Source organism: Mobula birostris, chromosome 12 (assembly GCF_030028105.1).
Source record: "Mobula birostris isolate sMobBir1 chromosome 12, sMobBir1.hap1, whole genome shotgun sequence".
NCBI lineage: Eukaryota > Metazoa > Chordata > Chondrichthyes > Myliobatiformes > Myliobatidae > Mobula > Mobula birostris.
The window spans coordinates 113,093,303-113,107,138 of record NC_092381.1 but is presented as its reverse complement, the minus strand read 5'-3'; the positions used below and the strand labels follow the sequence as shown (position 1 = coordinate 113,107,138).

Here is a 13,836-nt window from a genome sequence, read left to right as displayed (position 1 = left end):
ACACCTGTGTACAGGAAATGACATTAAACGATCTTGAATCTATTGGAAACATTCTGTTTATGTTCACAGTCAACATCCACGAGCCGGGGATTTTGTGAATGAGTCGAGATGCTCTCTCTGACTTACCCCTGGGGGCTGCCTTCTGAGAATTTCCCTGACCTGCTCCGGCTCGACTCCAAGCTGCAGCCAGACTTGGTGGGACAACGAAAGCTTGTCAAAGAGGCTGAGCTTGCCTCGGGACAGCAACTTGCTCTGATCTTCTTCCTCCTCCTCCCAGGAACTCTGATATCCTCCATTGCACAGTTGCTTCTGGGGGCTGTGGGGACTGAAATAACATTAGATTATGGTATGTTGGTCTGTGGCCTCTTCTACTGCCATGATGAGGACAGTCTCGCATTGGAGGAGCACTGCCTTATGTTTTGCCTGGGTAGCATCCAACCTGGTCACATGAACGTCGATTTCTCTAACTTCTGATCATTTTCCCCCTCTTCTTCTTCTCTTTCTTCATTTCCCATTCTGGCACCCCCTTACTCTTTCTCTTCTCCTCATTTACCCTTCGCATCCCGCTAGTGCCCCTTCTCCTTCCCTTTCTCTCATGGTCCACTCTCTTCTCCTATCAGATTCCTTCTTCTTCAGCTCTTTACCTTTTCCACCAATCACCTCCCAGCTTCTCACTTCATCACCCCTCCCCCACCCACCCGCCTTCCCCCTGAACTGATTTCATCTATCACCTTCTAACTAGTACTCCCCCCCACCTTCTTAATCTGGCGTCTGCCCCCTTCTTTTCCAGTCCTGATGATGGATCTCAGCCTGAAACATCGACTGTTTGTTCCTCTCCACTGAAGCTGCCTAACTTGCTGAGTTTCTACCACAGTTCATGAGTGTTACTCTGATGTCCAGTACCTGCTGAATCTCTCATATTGGTGATCCGATTACAACAAGTTACCAGGGTGCAGGCCAGGCTTCCCATCCTCTAGGTGAAAGAACTGAAGGCATGGTGGTCTGGTTTGCAGACGATACCAAGATAGGCGGAGGGACTGGAGTGTCACGGAGACAGGGAGTCTGCAGAATGTCTTGGACATATTAGGAGCATGGGAAAACATGGCAGATGGAATATGGTGCTGGGTGATGCCATATTTGTAGAAAGAATAATGGTGTAGACTATTTTCTAAGCAGGGAGGGAATTCAGAAATCAGAGGTACAATGGGAGTTGCAGGACATTTCGGTAGTGAGGAAGGCAAATGCAATATTAGCATTCGTTTTGAGAGGACTAGAAAAAGCAAGGACATACTGGTGAAGCTTTACAAGGTGGCGGTGAGACCATATTGGGAATTTTGTGAGCATTTTGGGACCCATATTTCAGTGATGGAGGTGTGTCTGTACCAAAGGAGGTGCAAGGCGCTCCTTCCCTCTGCTAGCCTGCAGGTCACCCTTGGGCAGGGTGTAGCACCTGCTTAGCCCCCCGATCAGGGTCACGTGAAGCTAAGGGAGCAGGCGGTGGATGGTCGCACGAGCAGCTGATGCGTGACACAAGTCCTGGTTATACTGATTCCAGGCAGACAATCTCCGAAGAGTCTCTGGTGCTCACCCTCAACAGTTTCTCCTCCACTCCTCCCACTTCCTTCAAACCCAAGGTGTAGCCATGGTCGCTTGCACTGGTCCCAGTAATGCCTGCCTTTTCGTCGGCTACTTGGCCAGACCGTGTTCCAAGCCACTCTGCAACTCCACACTGACGATTGCATTGGTGCTGCTTCACGCACCCGTGCTGAGCTCATCACCTTCATCAACTTTGCCTCCAACTTCCACCCTGCCCCCAGATACACTTGGACCATTTCTGACACCTCTCTCCCTTTCCTCAATCTCTCTGACATGCTGTTACGGCACTGTATTGCTGAAATGCATCGAGCATTCTCTCTTCTCACCCTCCCACCAGGCAGAAGATTCAGAAGCCTCAAAGCATGTACCACCCAGCTGAAGGACAGTTTCTTTCTCGCTGTTATAAGGCTACTGAATGGACCTCCTGTACGAAAAGATGGACTCTTGACCTCACAATTTACCTCATTATAACCTTGCACCTTATTGTCTGACTGCACTTTCTCTGTAACTGCAACACCTTATTCTGCATTCTTTATTGCTTTCTAGTTCCTTGAGGTTGTTACGTATGATGTGGGTGATCATGGTCTTTTCATGACCATGATTGCTCTCGGCAAATTTTTCTACAGAAGTGGTTTGCCATTGCCTTCTTCTGGGCAGTGTCTTTACAAGACGGGTGACCCTAGCCACTGTCAATACTCTTCAGAGGTGGTCTGCCTGGTGTCAGTGGTCACATAACCAGGACTTGTGATCTGCACCAGCTGCTCATACCATCCTATGGCTTCAGGTGACCCTGATCGGGGGTTGGGGGGGGTGATTGCAGCTGAGCAGGTGTCACACCTTGCTCAAGGGCGACCTGCAGGCTAGCGGAGGGAAGAAGCACATCATACCTCCTTAGGTAGAGACACATCTCCACCCCTCCAAGTACAAAATATTTGCTTCATTTCTAACATCACTTGTGTTGCCAGAGTAGCATCACGGTTAGCATGACCAATTACAGCTCAGTATGTCAGAGTTGAGAGTTCAATCCCACTGTAAGCAACTTTGTACATCCTTCCTGTGACCATGTGGGTTTCCTCTGGGTGCTCTGGTTTCCTCCCACAGTCCAAAGGCGTACCAATTGGTAGGTTAGTGGGCCATTATAAGTTGACCTGTGATTAGACTAGGGTTAAACTGATGGGTTACTAGGTGACAGGGCGCAGTAGGCCAGAAGAGTCTGTAAATCAGAAGCTACCAACCTTTTTTATGCCATGGACCAATACCATTAAGCAAGGGGACCATGGACCCAAGGTTGGGTATACTGCCCCCAGCTCTAGATAAATAGATAATTTACAGCAAAACCTCATTGAATGTGAGGTGCATTTGGATGTTTTGCAGCAGATATAGAAGGTGCTACAGAAATTCAGGATCCCCCATGCATTCCCCCTTCAATGGAGTCCAATGGGCTGGACTAATGGCCTCCTCGGCATGGTTCAGGAGGTGTGTCACGGCTGAAATGAACGTTGAACAGGATGGATGGGCTGAACAGTCTATTTCAAGCAACACACACAAATTGAAGATGAACTCAGCGGGCCAGGCAGCGTCTAAAACAGTATAATTGATGTTTCGGGTCAAGACCCTTCATCAGGACTATTTCAGTCTTTATGCCGGGCTCCCATCGGACATGAGGTACAGAGGGCTGAAGTTCCACACCACTGGGTTCAGGAGCAGTTCCCTCCCTTCAATCATTCGGTTCTTGAACTGACCTGTGCAACTCTGGTTAGGCCACATGTGGAGTATTGCAAACAGCTGTGGTCACCCCACTATAGAAAGGATGTTCAGGCTTTGGAGAGGGTGCAGGAGAGGTGAAGCACCTTCAATAGTTCCAAAAGACTGAAGTAGGGTAAATACTGAAAGGCTTTTATTTGCAGTAAGATGTGACCTCCATGCTGAGTGTCTGCCCCTGGTCTGAGGGGGAGGAGCAGGGCGAAATCGCCTTTATTCAGGGGGCTGTGGGAGGAGCCACAGGGGCAGTCAGCAGAGGGGCATGTCCAGACAGGTAACCCAGTTACACATATATATATGGTTTATCACAAGTGGTTTACCAGGATGCTACCTGGTTTAGAGGGCATGTGCAATCATGAGAGGCTGGACAAACTTGGGTTGGTATGTTGCCTCTCGGGTACCAGGGCCCAGGATACCTCAGACCGAGTGTTAAGTGGAGGGGTGAACAGGCCGAAGTTGTGCTCCATGTAGGTACCAATGACATGGGTAGGATGGGTGATGAGGTTCTACACAGGGAGTTAGGTGCTGAGTTAAAGGGCAGGACCTCCAGGATTGTAATCTCAAGATTGTTACCTGTGCCACGTGCTAGTGAGGCCAGAAGCAGGAAGATTGTACAGTTTAATATGTGGCTAAGCAGTTGGCGTAGCAGGGAGGGCAGAAGATTTTTAGGTCACTGGGCTCTCTTCCAGGGAAGGTGGGACCTGTACAGACAGGACAGTTTGCACCTGAGCTGGAGGGGGACTAATACCCTAGCAGGAAGGTTTGTTAATGCTGCACGGTGGGGTTTAAACTAGAGTTGCAGGGGGATGGGAACAGTTAGTGGAGAGGTTGTGGAGGCAGATGTTGGTAAGACCTCAAACAAAGTTAGGAATGAAAAGGTTGAGCATGGTGTGACTAGTGTCCTGAGTTGCGTATATCTCACTGCAAGACGTATCATCGGAAAGATGGATGGTGGTGTTAAGGATGAGGTCGCTGGTTTACAAACGGAGGCAATGCGTAGTGAGGAGGGGCTGTTGACAGGGCAAAATTGCAGTCACCTGGATGAATTGCAACATAAAAGGTGGACAAAATCGAGCAGGGCGAATGCAGGACTGATTGTGTTGTATCTGAATGTGCACGGTATACGGAATAAGGTTGATGAGCTTGCGGCACAGTTGCAGATTGGCAGGTATGATGTTGTTGGCATCACTGAATCATGGCTGAAAGATTATAACTGGGAGCCTAATATGTAAAGATACACATTGTATTAAAAACAGGCAGGAAGGCAGAGGGGGTGGCATTGCTTTGTTGGTAAAAAATGAAATCAAATCAATAGAAAGAGGTGACATAGGGTTGGAAGGTGTTGGATCATTGTGGATAGAGCTAAGGAACAGTGAGGGTGAAAAGACCCTGATGAGAGGTGTATACAACCCCCCCCCCCCAGACAGCAGTAAGGATGTGGCCTACAAATTACAATGGAAAATAGAACATGCATGACAAAAGGGCAATGTTACAGTAGTTATGGGGGATTTCAATATACAGGTAGACTGGGAAAATCAGGTTGGCGCTGGATTCCAGGAGGGGAAGTTTCTGGAGTGTCTACTAGGTGGCTTTTTAGGGCAGCTCATGGTCGAGCCCATGAGGGAATCAGCTAATCTGGATTGAGTGTTATGCAATGAACCAGAATTGATTAGAGAGTTTAAGGTACAAGAACCCTTAGGGGAAAGTGATCATAATATGATCAAATTTACGGTGAAATTTGATAAGGGGAAGCTAAAGTCATATGTATCAGTATTAAATTGGAGTAAATGGGATTACAGAGGCATGAGAGTGGAGCTGGCCAGAAATAATTTGTGAAAAACGCTGGCAGGGATGACAGCTGAACAGCAAAGGCTGGAATTTCTGGAAGCAAGTTGGAAGGGACAGGATATATACATCCCAAAGAGGAAGAAGTATTCTAAAGGAAAGATGACACAATGGTGGCTAACAAGAGAAATCAAAGCCAACATAAAAGCCAAAGTTAGGGCATATAATAAAGAAAGTATTAATGGGACGTTAGAGGATTGGGAAGCTTTTCAAAAGCAACAGAAGGCAACTGAAAAAGTCATTAAGAAGGTAAAGATGGAATATGAAAGTAAGCTAGCCAATAATATTAAAGAGGATACCAAAAGATTCTACAGACACATGAAATGTAAAAGAGAGGCACGAGTGGATATTGACGGCTGGAAAATGATGCTGGAGAGGTAGTAATGGGGGACAAGGAAATGGTGGATGAACTGAATAAGTATTTTGCATCAGTCTTCACTGTGGAAGACACTAGCAGTATGGTGGAAATTCCAGATGTCAGTGGTTGTGAAGTTACCATAATTAGAGAGAAGCATCTTGGGAAACTGAAAGGTCTGAAAGTAGATCAGTCACCTGGACCAGATGGGGTACTCCCCAGAGTTCAGAAAGAGGTGGCTGAAGAAATCGTGGAGGCATTAGTAATGCTCTTTCAAGAATCACTAGATTGTGAAAGACTGGAAATTTGCAAATACTGCTCAACTCTTCAAGAAGGCAGAGAGTCAGAAGAAAGGAAACTATAGGCCAGTCAGTCTGATCTCAGTGGTTGGGAAGATGTTGGAGTCGATTATTAAGGATTTGATCTCAGGGTACTTGGAAGCACACGATAAAATCGGCCATAGTCAGCATGGTTTCCTCAAGGGAAAATCTTGCCTGACAAATTTGTTCGAACTCTTTGAAGAAATAACAAGCAGGATAGACAATGGAGAATATCTGTTGTGTATTTGGATTTTCAGAAGGCCTTTGACCAGGTGCTACACATGAGGCTGCTTAACGAACGAGGAGCCCATGGTATTACAGTGAAGATTCTAGCATGGATAAAGCAGTGGCTGATTGGCAGAAGGCAAAGAGTGGAAATAAAGGGAGCCTTTTTTGGTCGGCTGCCAGTGATGAGTGGTATTTCGATTCTTTCTACGTTATGCATCAATGATGGAATTCATGGCTTTGTTGCAAGGTTTGCAGATGATTACTTTGAGTGCTAGGCTTTAGATGTTTCAGAAAGGACAGGGAGGGAGGCAAAAGAGGTGGGGGTGTGGCACTGCTGATCAGAAATAGTGTCACGGCTGCAGAAAAGGAGGAAGTCATGGAGGGGTTGTCTACGGAGTCTCTGTGGGTGGAAGTTAGAAACAAGAAGGGGTCAATAACTCTACTGGGTGTTTTTTATAGACCATTCAATAGTACCAGGGATATCGAGAAGCAGATAGGGAGACAGATTTTGGAAAGGTTTAATAATAAGAGGGTTGTTGTGGTGGGAGATATTAATTTCCCAAATATTGATTAGTATCTCCCTAGAGTGAGGGGTTTAGATGGGGTGCAGTTTGTTAGGTGAATTCAGGAATGTAGATAAGCCTACAAGAGGAGAGGCTGTACTTGATCTGGTATTGGGAAGTGAACCTGGTCAGGTGTCAGATCTCTCAGTGGGAGAGCATCTTGGAGATAGTGATCACAATTCTATCTCCTTTACCATAGCATTGGAGAGGGATAAGAACAAACAAGTTAGGAAAGCATTTAGTTGGAGTAAGGGGAAATATGAGGCTATCAGGCAGGAACTTGGAAGCATAAGTTGGGAACAGATGTTCTCAGGGAAATGTACGGCAGAAATGTGGCAAATGTTAAGGGGATATTTGCGAGGCGACCTGCATTGGTACGTTCCAATGAGACAAGGAAAGCAAGGAACCATGGTGTACAATTGCTGTTGAAAATCTAGTCAAAAATCTAGTCTTGGTCTAAAACGTCAGCTATTTATTCCCCTGCATAGATGTTGCCTGACTTGCTGAGTTCCTCTTGCATTTAGTGTGTACTGCTGAAGATGTCCAGTGTCTGCGATATCTTTTGTGTTTAAGTTGTAATACTTGTTCTAATTGTGTTCTTTCTTGTAAAAGTTAATTTTAATTTTCTTGTGAGGCTATGTGCCAGTGATACTGCTGCAAGTAAGTTTTTATTGTACCTGCACACACATGAACTTGTGCATTTGAAAATAAACTTGACTTGGCTTCATTTATCAAAAAGCAACCAAAGCAAACTCTGGATTAAGAGATTTGAAATCTAAATTTTGCAAACAAATAGTGTTATATACGTTCTTGGTCTGAGCAATTTGCTTATCGCTTGTGGGTTCAGTGAGCTGCATGGCTGTGGGGAAGGAGGCGTGAAGCAGTAACAAAAGGCAGAAATGATGAATTCTGAGCAGTTAAATACGCTTGGTTACATGCAGCCTACAGTTATTTCCTGTTATCATAAATTTAGATAAACTTGCAAGAAGATATTCTAAACATTCCCATTAACCTTAAACTGCTATTTTCACAATGAAATACAGCTGCTGAATAACAAGAAAGTCTTGCATTTGTACAACAGCCCAGGACATTACAGAGAGACTTGCATCTGTACAAGAGGCCAGGACATCACTTTATTTCAGTGTGTGTGCTACAGGAAAGCATGGGAAGCAATTTACATAGTAAGCTCCCACCAACACAAGGTGATGGCCATGACCTTCTTGGTCAAGAGGTATGTATTAGCCTAGAGCAGGGTTTCCTAACCTAGGGTCCGCGGACCCCTTGCTTAATGATTTTGGTCCTCGGCATAAAGCAGGTTGGGAACCCCTGCTGTAGGGTTTGCTGAGAATTTCATTCCTCTTTCCTCGATGTTATGCGATCATTCAGTCTTTACACTGGTTGGCCAAACATTTTAATTCCCATTCCTATTTCCAGTCTGACGTGTCTCTGCGGGTGAAAGCTATGAACAGGAAGGGGTCAATAACTTTACTGCAACACACATAAAAGCTGCTGGTGAACGCAGCAGGCCAGGCAGCATATCTAGGAAGAGGTACAGTCGACGTTTCGGGCCGAAACCCTTCATGAGTCCTGACCTGCTGCATTCACCGGCAACTTTTATGTGTGTTGCTTGAAATTCCAGCAGCTGCAGATTTCCTTGCGTTAGCAATAACTCTACTGGGTGTTTTTTATAGACCACCCAATAATAACAGGAACATCGAGGAGCAGATAGGGAGACAGATTCTGGAAAGGAGTAATAATAACAGGGTTGTTGTGGTGGGAGATTTTAATTTCCCAGATATTGATTGGCATCTCCCTAGAGTGAGGGGTTTAGATGGGGTGGAGTTTGTTAGGTGTGTTCAGGAAGGTTCCTTGACACAATATGTAGATAAGCCTATAAGAGGAGGGGCTGTACTTGATCTGGTATTGGGAAATGAACCTGGTCAGGTGTCAGATCTCTCAGTGGGAGAGCATTTTGGAGATAGTGATCACAATTCTATCTTCTTTACCATAGCATTGCAGAGGGATAGGAACAGACAAGTTAGGGAAACATTTAATTGGAGTAAGGGGAAATATGAGGCTATCAGGCAGGAACTTGGAAGCATAAATTGGAAACAGATGTTCTCAGGGAAATGTACAGAAGAAATGTGGCAAATGTTCAGGGGATATTTGCGTGGGGTTCTGAGTAGGTACGTTCCAATGAGACATGGAAAGGATGGTAGGGTACAGGAACCATGGTGTACAAAGGCTGTTGTAAACCTAGTCAAGGAGGAAAGAAGAGCTTACGAGAGGTTCAAAAAACTAGGTAATGAAAGAGATCTAGAAGGTTATAAGGCTAGCAGGAAGGAGCTTAAGAATGAAATTAGGAGAGCCAAAAGGGACCATGAGAAGGCCTTGGCGGACAGGATTAAGGGAAACCCCGAGGCATTCTACAAGTATGTGAAGAGCAAGAGGGTAAGACGTGAGAGAATAGGGCCAATCAAGTGTGACAGTGGAAAAGTGTGTATGGAACCAGAGGAGATAGCAGAGGTACCTAATGAATACTTTGCTTCAGTATTCACTATGGAAAAGGATCTTGGTGATTGTAGGGATGACTTGCAGTGGACTGAAAAGTTTGAGCACGTAGATATTAAGAAAGAGAATGTGCTGGTGCTTTTGGAAAGCATCAAGTTCGATAAATCACCGGGACCGGACTAGATGTACCTCAGGCTACTGTGGGAAGCGAGAAGCAGATTGCTGAGCCCCTGGCAATGATCTTTGCATCATCAATGAGGATGGGAGAGGTTCTGGAGGATTTGAGGGTTATGGATGTTGTTCCCTTATTCAAGAAAGGGAGTAGGAATAGCCCAGGAAATTATAGACCAGTGAGTCTTACTTCAGTGGTTGGTAAGTTGATGGAGAAGATCCTGAGAGGCAGGATTTATGAACATTTGGAGAGGCATAATATGATTAGGAATAGTCAGCATGACTTTGTCAAAGGCAGGTCGTGCCTTACGAGCCTGATTGAATTTTTTGAGGATGTGACTAAACACATTGATGAAGGTAGAGCCATAGATGTAGTGTATATGGATTTCAGCAAGGCATTTGATAAGGTACCCCATGCAAAGCTTATTGAGAAAGTAAGGAGGCATGGGATCCAAGGGGACAGTGCTTTGTGGATCCAGAACTGGCTTGCCCACAGAAGGTAAAGAGTGGTTGTAGACGGGTCATATTCCGCATGGAGGCCGGTGACCAGTGGTGTGCCTCAGGGATCTGTTCTGGGACCCCTTCTCCGTGAATCTTATAAATGACCTGGAAGTGAAGGAATGGGTTAATAAGTTTTCTGATGACACAAAGCTTGGGAGTGTTGTAGATAGTGTAAAGGGTTGTCAGAGGTTACAGCAGGACATTGATAGGATGCAAAACTGGGCTGTGAAGTGGCAGATGGATTTCAACTCAGATAAGTGTGAAGTGGTTCATTTTGGTAGGTCAAATATGATTGCGAAGTATGGTATTAATGGTAAGACTCTTGGCAGTGTGGAGGATCAGAGGGATCTTGGGGTCCGAGTCCATAGGACACTCAAAGCTGCTACGCAGGTTGACTCCAGTTAAGAAGGCATACGATGCATTGGCCTTCACCAATTGTGGGATTGAGTTTAACAGCCGAGAGTAATGTTGCAGATATATAGAACCCTGGTCAGACCCCACTTGGAGTACTGTGCTCGGTTCTGGTCACCTCACTACAGGAAGGATGTGGAAACCATAGAAAGGTTACAGAGAAGATTTACAAGGACGTTGCCTGGATTGGGGAGTGTGCCTTATGAGATATAGGTTGAGTGAACTTGGCCTTTTCTCCTTGGAGCGACAGAGGATGAGAGGTGACCTGATAGAGGTGTATCAGATGATGAGAGACATTGATCATGTGGATAGTCAGAGGCTTTTTCCCAGGGCTGAAATGGCTAACATGAGAGGGCATAGTTTTAAGGTGCTTGGAAGTAGGTACAGAGGAGATGTCAGGGGTAAGTTTTTTACACAGAGAGTGGTGAGTGTGTGGAATGGGCTGCCAGTGACTGTGGTGGAGGCAGAAATGATAGGGTCTTTTAAAAGACTCCTGGATAGGTACATAAAGCTTAGAAAAATAGAGGACTATGGGTAAGCCGAAGTAGCGCTAAGATAAGGACATGTTCAGCACAGCTTTGTGGGCCGAAGGGCCTGTATTGTGCTGTAGGTTTTCTATGTTCTATGTTTCTATGTGTTGGTCCATGATCTTCTCTTGTGCCATAATGAGGCCACCACCGGGGAGGAGGAACACCTTAAAGTCCGTTTGGGTAGCCCCCAACCTGATAGCATGAATATTTCTACCTTCTGGTAAAAATATTTCCCTCTTCTTCCATTCCTCACTCTAGCCTCTTACCTCTTCTCACCTGTCTATCACCTCCTCCTGGGTTCCCTCCTCCGTCCCTTTCTCCTATGGTCCACTCTCCTGTCAGATTCCTTCTTCTCCAGCTCTTTACCCTTCCCACTCATCTGGTTTCTCCCACTACCTTCCAGCGATCCTCCTTCCCCTCCTCTCCAGCTTTTTATTTTAGCACTTTCCCCTTCCTTTCAAGTGCTGAAGAAAGATCTCGGCTGAAGTTGTTGACTGTTTATTCCTTTCCATAGGTGCTGCCTGACCTGCTGAGTTCCACCCGCACATTGTGTGTGTTGCTTTGGATTTCGAGCTTCTGCAGAATGTCTCTCCTGGTTGTTAAAGACTGCACCCCTGGCAGTGTTGAGGTTCCCTCAGTACGAGTCTGGAGTTTTGTCCTGGGTCTCTGAAATGGGGCTAGAACTTATTGTGACAATTTCACTTTCTTCACGCCCACCCCTTCCCTCAACTGTCCAATCCCCCAAACTTTCCCTATCTCCTGATCTCCACTGACTCCCTGTCAGAAGTCACCAAGCTTCCAGCTGACTCTTTGGGACCTCAATGAGCCACCAACGTCCAGCACTCGATCACCCAACCCAACTCCCTTGGTTCCCAGAGTCTGGTGGCGTGGTTTCCCTGCTCTGTGTGAAAGTGAATACGCAGCAGTGAATGTGGCGGCACCTGACACCTTGGGCCTTGCTGCTACTGAGGTTTCAGAGCAAACACGTTGTCACATGGTCAAAACTTAGATGCCTGAAATTAAAATCTAAGCAAGATTGGGTCAGCGTGGACTGCATAGGCCAAAGAGTCTGTTTCTCTCCAGAGCAGGAGATATGTGACTTTAGACCACCAATATGGTTGACTCTTAAAGGGCCTCTCCTCTTTCCCCAGTGTTACACAATCTATTAGACCCATGCACCAGGGCGGATGAGTATGACCGTTGTTCTCATCAACAGAGGTCCTCAATTTAATGTCCTATCAGAAAAGCAACAATTCTGAAAGCTTTTGGCACATTGGCCTTCATAAATCAATGTATTGAGTACAGGAGATGGGATGTTATGTTGAAGTTGTATAAGACATTGGTGAGACCTAATTTGGAGTATTGTGTGCAGTTTTGGCCACCTACCTATAGGAAAGATGTAAGTAAGGTTGAAAGAGTGCAGAGAAAAGTTACAAGGATGTTGCCAGGTCTGGAGGACCTGAGTTACAAGGAAAGATCGAATCGATTAGGACTGTATTCTTTAGGAAGTAGACGATTGAGAGAAGATTTGATAGAGATATTCAAAATTATGAGTGGCATAGATAGGGTAAATGCAAGCAGGCTTTTTCCACTGAGGTTGGGTGGGACTACAACCAGAGGTCATGGGTTAAGGGTGAAAGGTGAAAAGTTTAAGAGGAACATGAGGGGGAGCTTCTTCACTGAGAGGGTCGTCAGAGTGTGGAACAAGCTGCCAGCACATGTGGCGCATGCAAGCTCGATTTCAACATTGAAGAGAAGTTTGGATAGGTACATGGATGGTAGGGGTATGGAGGGCAGATAGATGGGAATAGGCAGTTTAAATGGTTTCGGTATGGACTAGATGGACAGAAAGGCCTGTTTCTTTGCTCTGTGACTATGGCATGGCAGGGCAGGGCGGGGCAGGGCTTCCTCAACACAGCACCGAGGTGGGGCCAGAACATTCTCAATCTCAAACACCACCCCACCCCTCTTCACACTTCCCACCCCTATCTCGCCCTCGCCTCATGGAAGCCCCTGGCAAACGTGAGAGGGTAGGGACCATCTTTCCACTGGTAACCCAGCCACCCCTAAATTCCAGAGAAATTCCTTTCCCTGGTGTATGGGGAAGTGTGGACCGCGGATTCATGCCCAGGCTAAGGTCAGACATTGGCAGAGAAGGGGTATGAAATACTCTGCTGGGCAAAATGGCCCTTTCTTGTGCCATAAATTTTACATAGTTCCAAGGACTGAGTGAGAAGTTTTGAGAGTTACCTCATCTGTTCCTTGGAGTTTTTGGGTTTCGGGCTCGATGTCCTCAGCATTTTCCTGGTCAGTTTAGTCTTCTATTCACGTGGTTGCCTTCCTTTCCAACCCATGTTGTGTCCAAGTTCCTCCTGTGTCTCTGCACACAAGCCCAACCACCACCAGTCTGGGGACCCTCGAAGCAAGGCGAGGCAGGCAACCAGCCACAGGCAAACTTGTCCCACCGTACACAGTTGATAATCCAAGGGTTAGCAAGAAGGAAGAGACGATGGAAGATCGGAGAACCAGCAAGTCCTGAGACAGACGGCTGTTGCAAAGCTAACGATTTCTGGGTCGCTTGATTTCTGCTCCTAATCCACTGGAGCCCGGGTCTAGTTGTGAGATTAAGCGTGTTGATGGGTTATAACAGTTCAGAAGTAAACCACAGCCCTTTTGTGGTTACCTCAGTTCGTGTTTTACAGAAGCCCTTTCCCTCAGCCAATACGAGCAGAGACAGCCCAGCTCAGTGACCCAATTTAAAATTGGTTTCAGTCTAACTTTCAGACAAGTTGCCTGAGACATAGAGACTCGTCCTCGAGAGGGTGAGGGGGAGAGAGAACCCCTTATCTCACTCGTTTCACAATTATAGATGGGTGCCTTTTTTTCTGACAGTCCATTTCCCTCCAATCCCTCCCTCCCTCACTCTCCCCCCACCTCCTCTCCTCTTTCTCACTCCCTTGCCATCCAATATCCCTCTCTCTCTCTCTCTCCCACTCCCCTCTAACCCCCCTCCCCTCCCTTCAATCCTTCTCTCCATCTATAAT

The 13,836-nt window shown here is 46.3% G+C and overlaps 1 protein-coding gene across 1 annotated transcript in view; it reads right to left on the bottom strand.

The window, feature by feature from the left end:
• rinl (Ras and Rab interactor-like) overlaps window positions 1–13,407 on the bottom strand; it is a 111,012-nt gene extending 97,605 nt beyond the window's left edge. Inside the window, exons 1-2 of the mRNA XM_072274508.1 lie at window positions 13,043–13,407; window positions 127–325 (exon numbers count right to left, since the gene is read on the bottom strand). Coding sequence (XP_072130609.1) covers window positions 127–325; window positions 13,043–13,092 — 249 coding nt within the window. The 5' untranslated portion in view covers window positions 13,093–13,407. The remainder of the gene's footprint in view (window positions 1–126; window positions 326–13,042) is intronic.
• Between the last annotated feature and the right edge of the window lie 429 nt (window positions 13,408–13,836).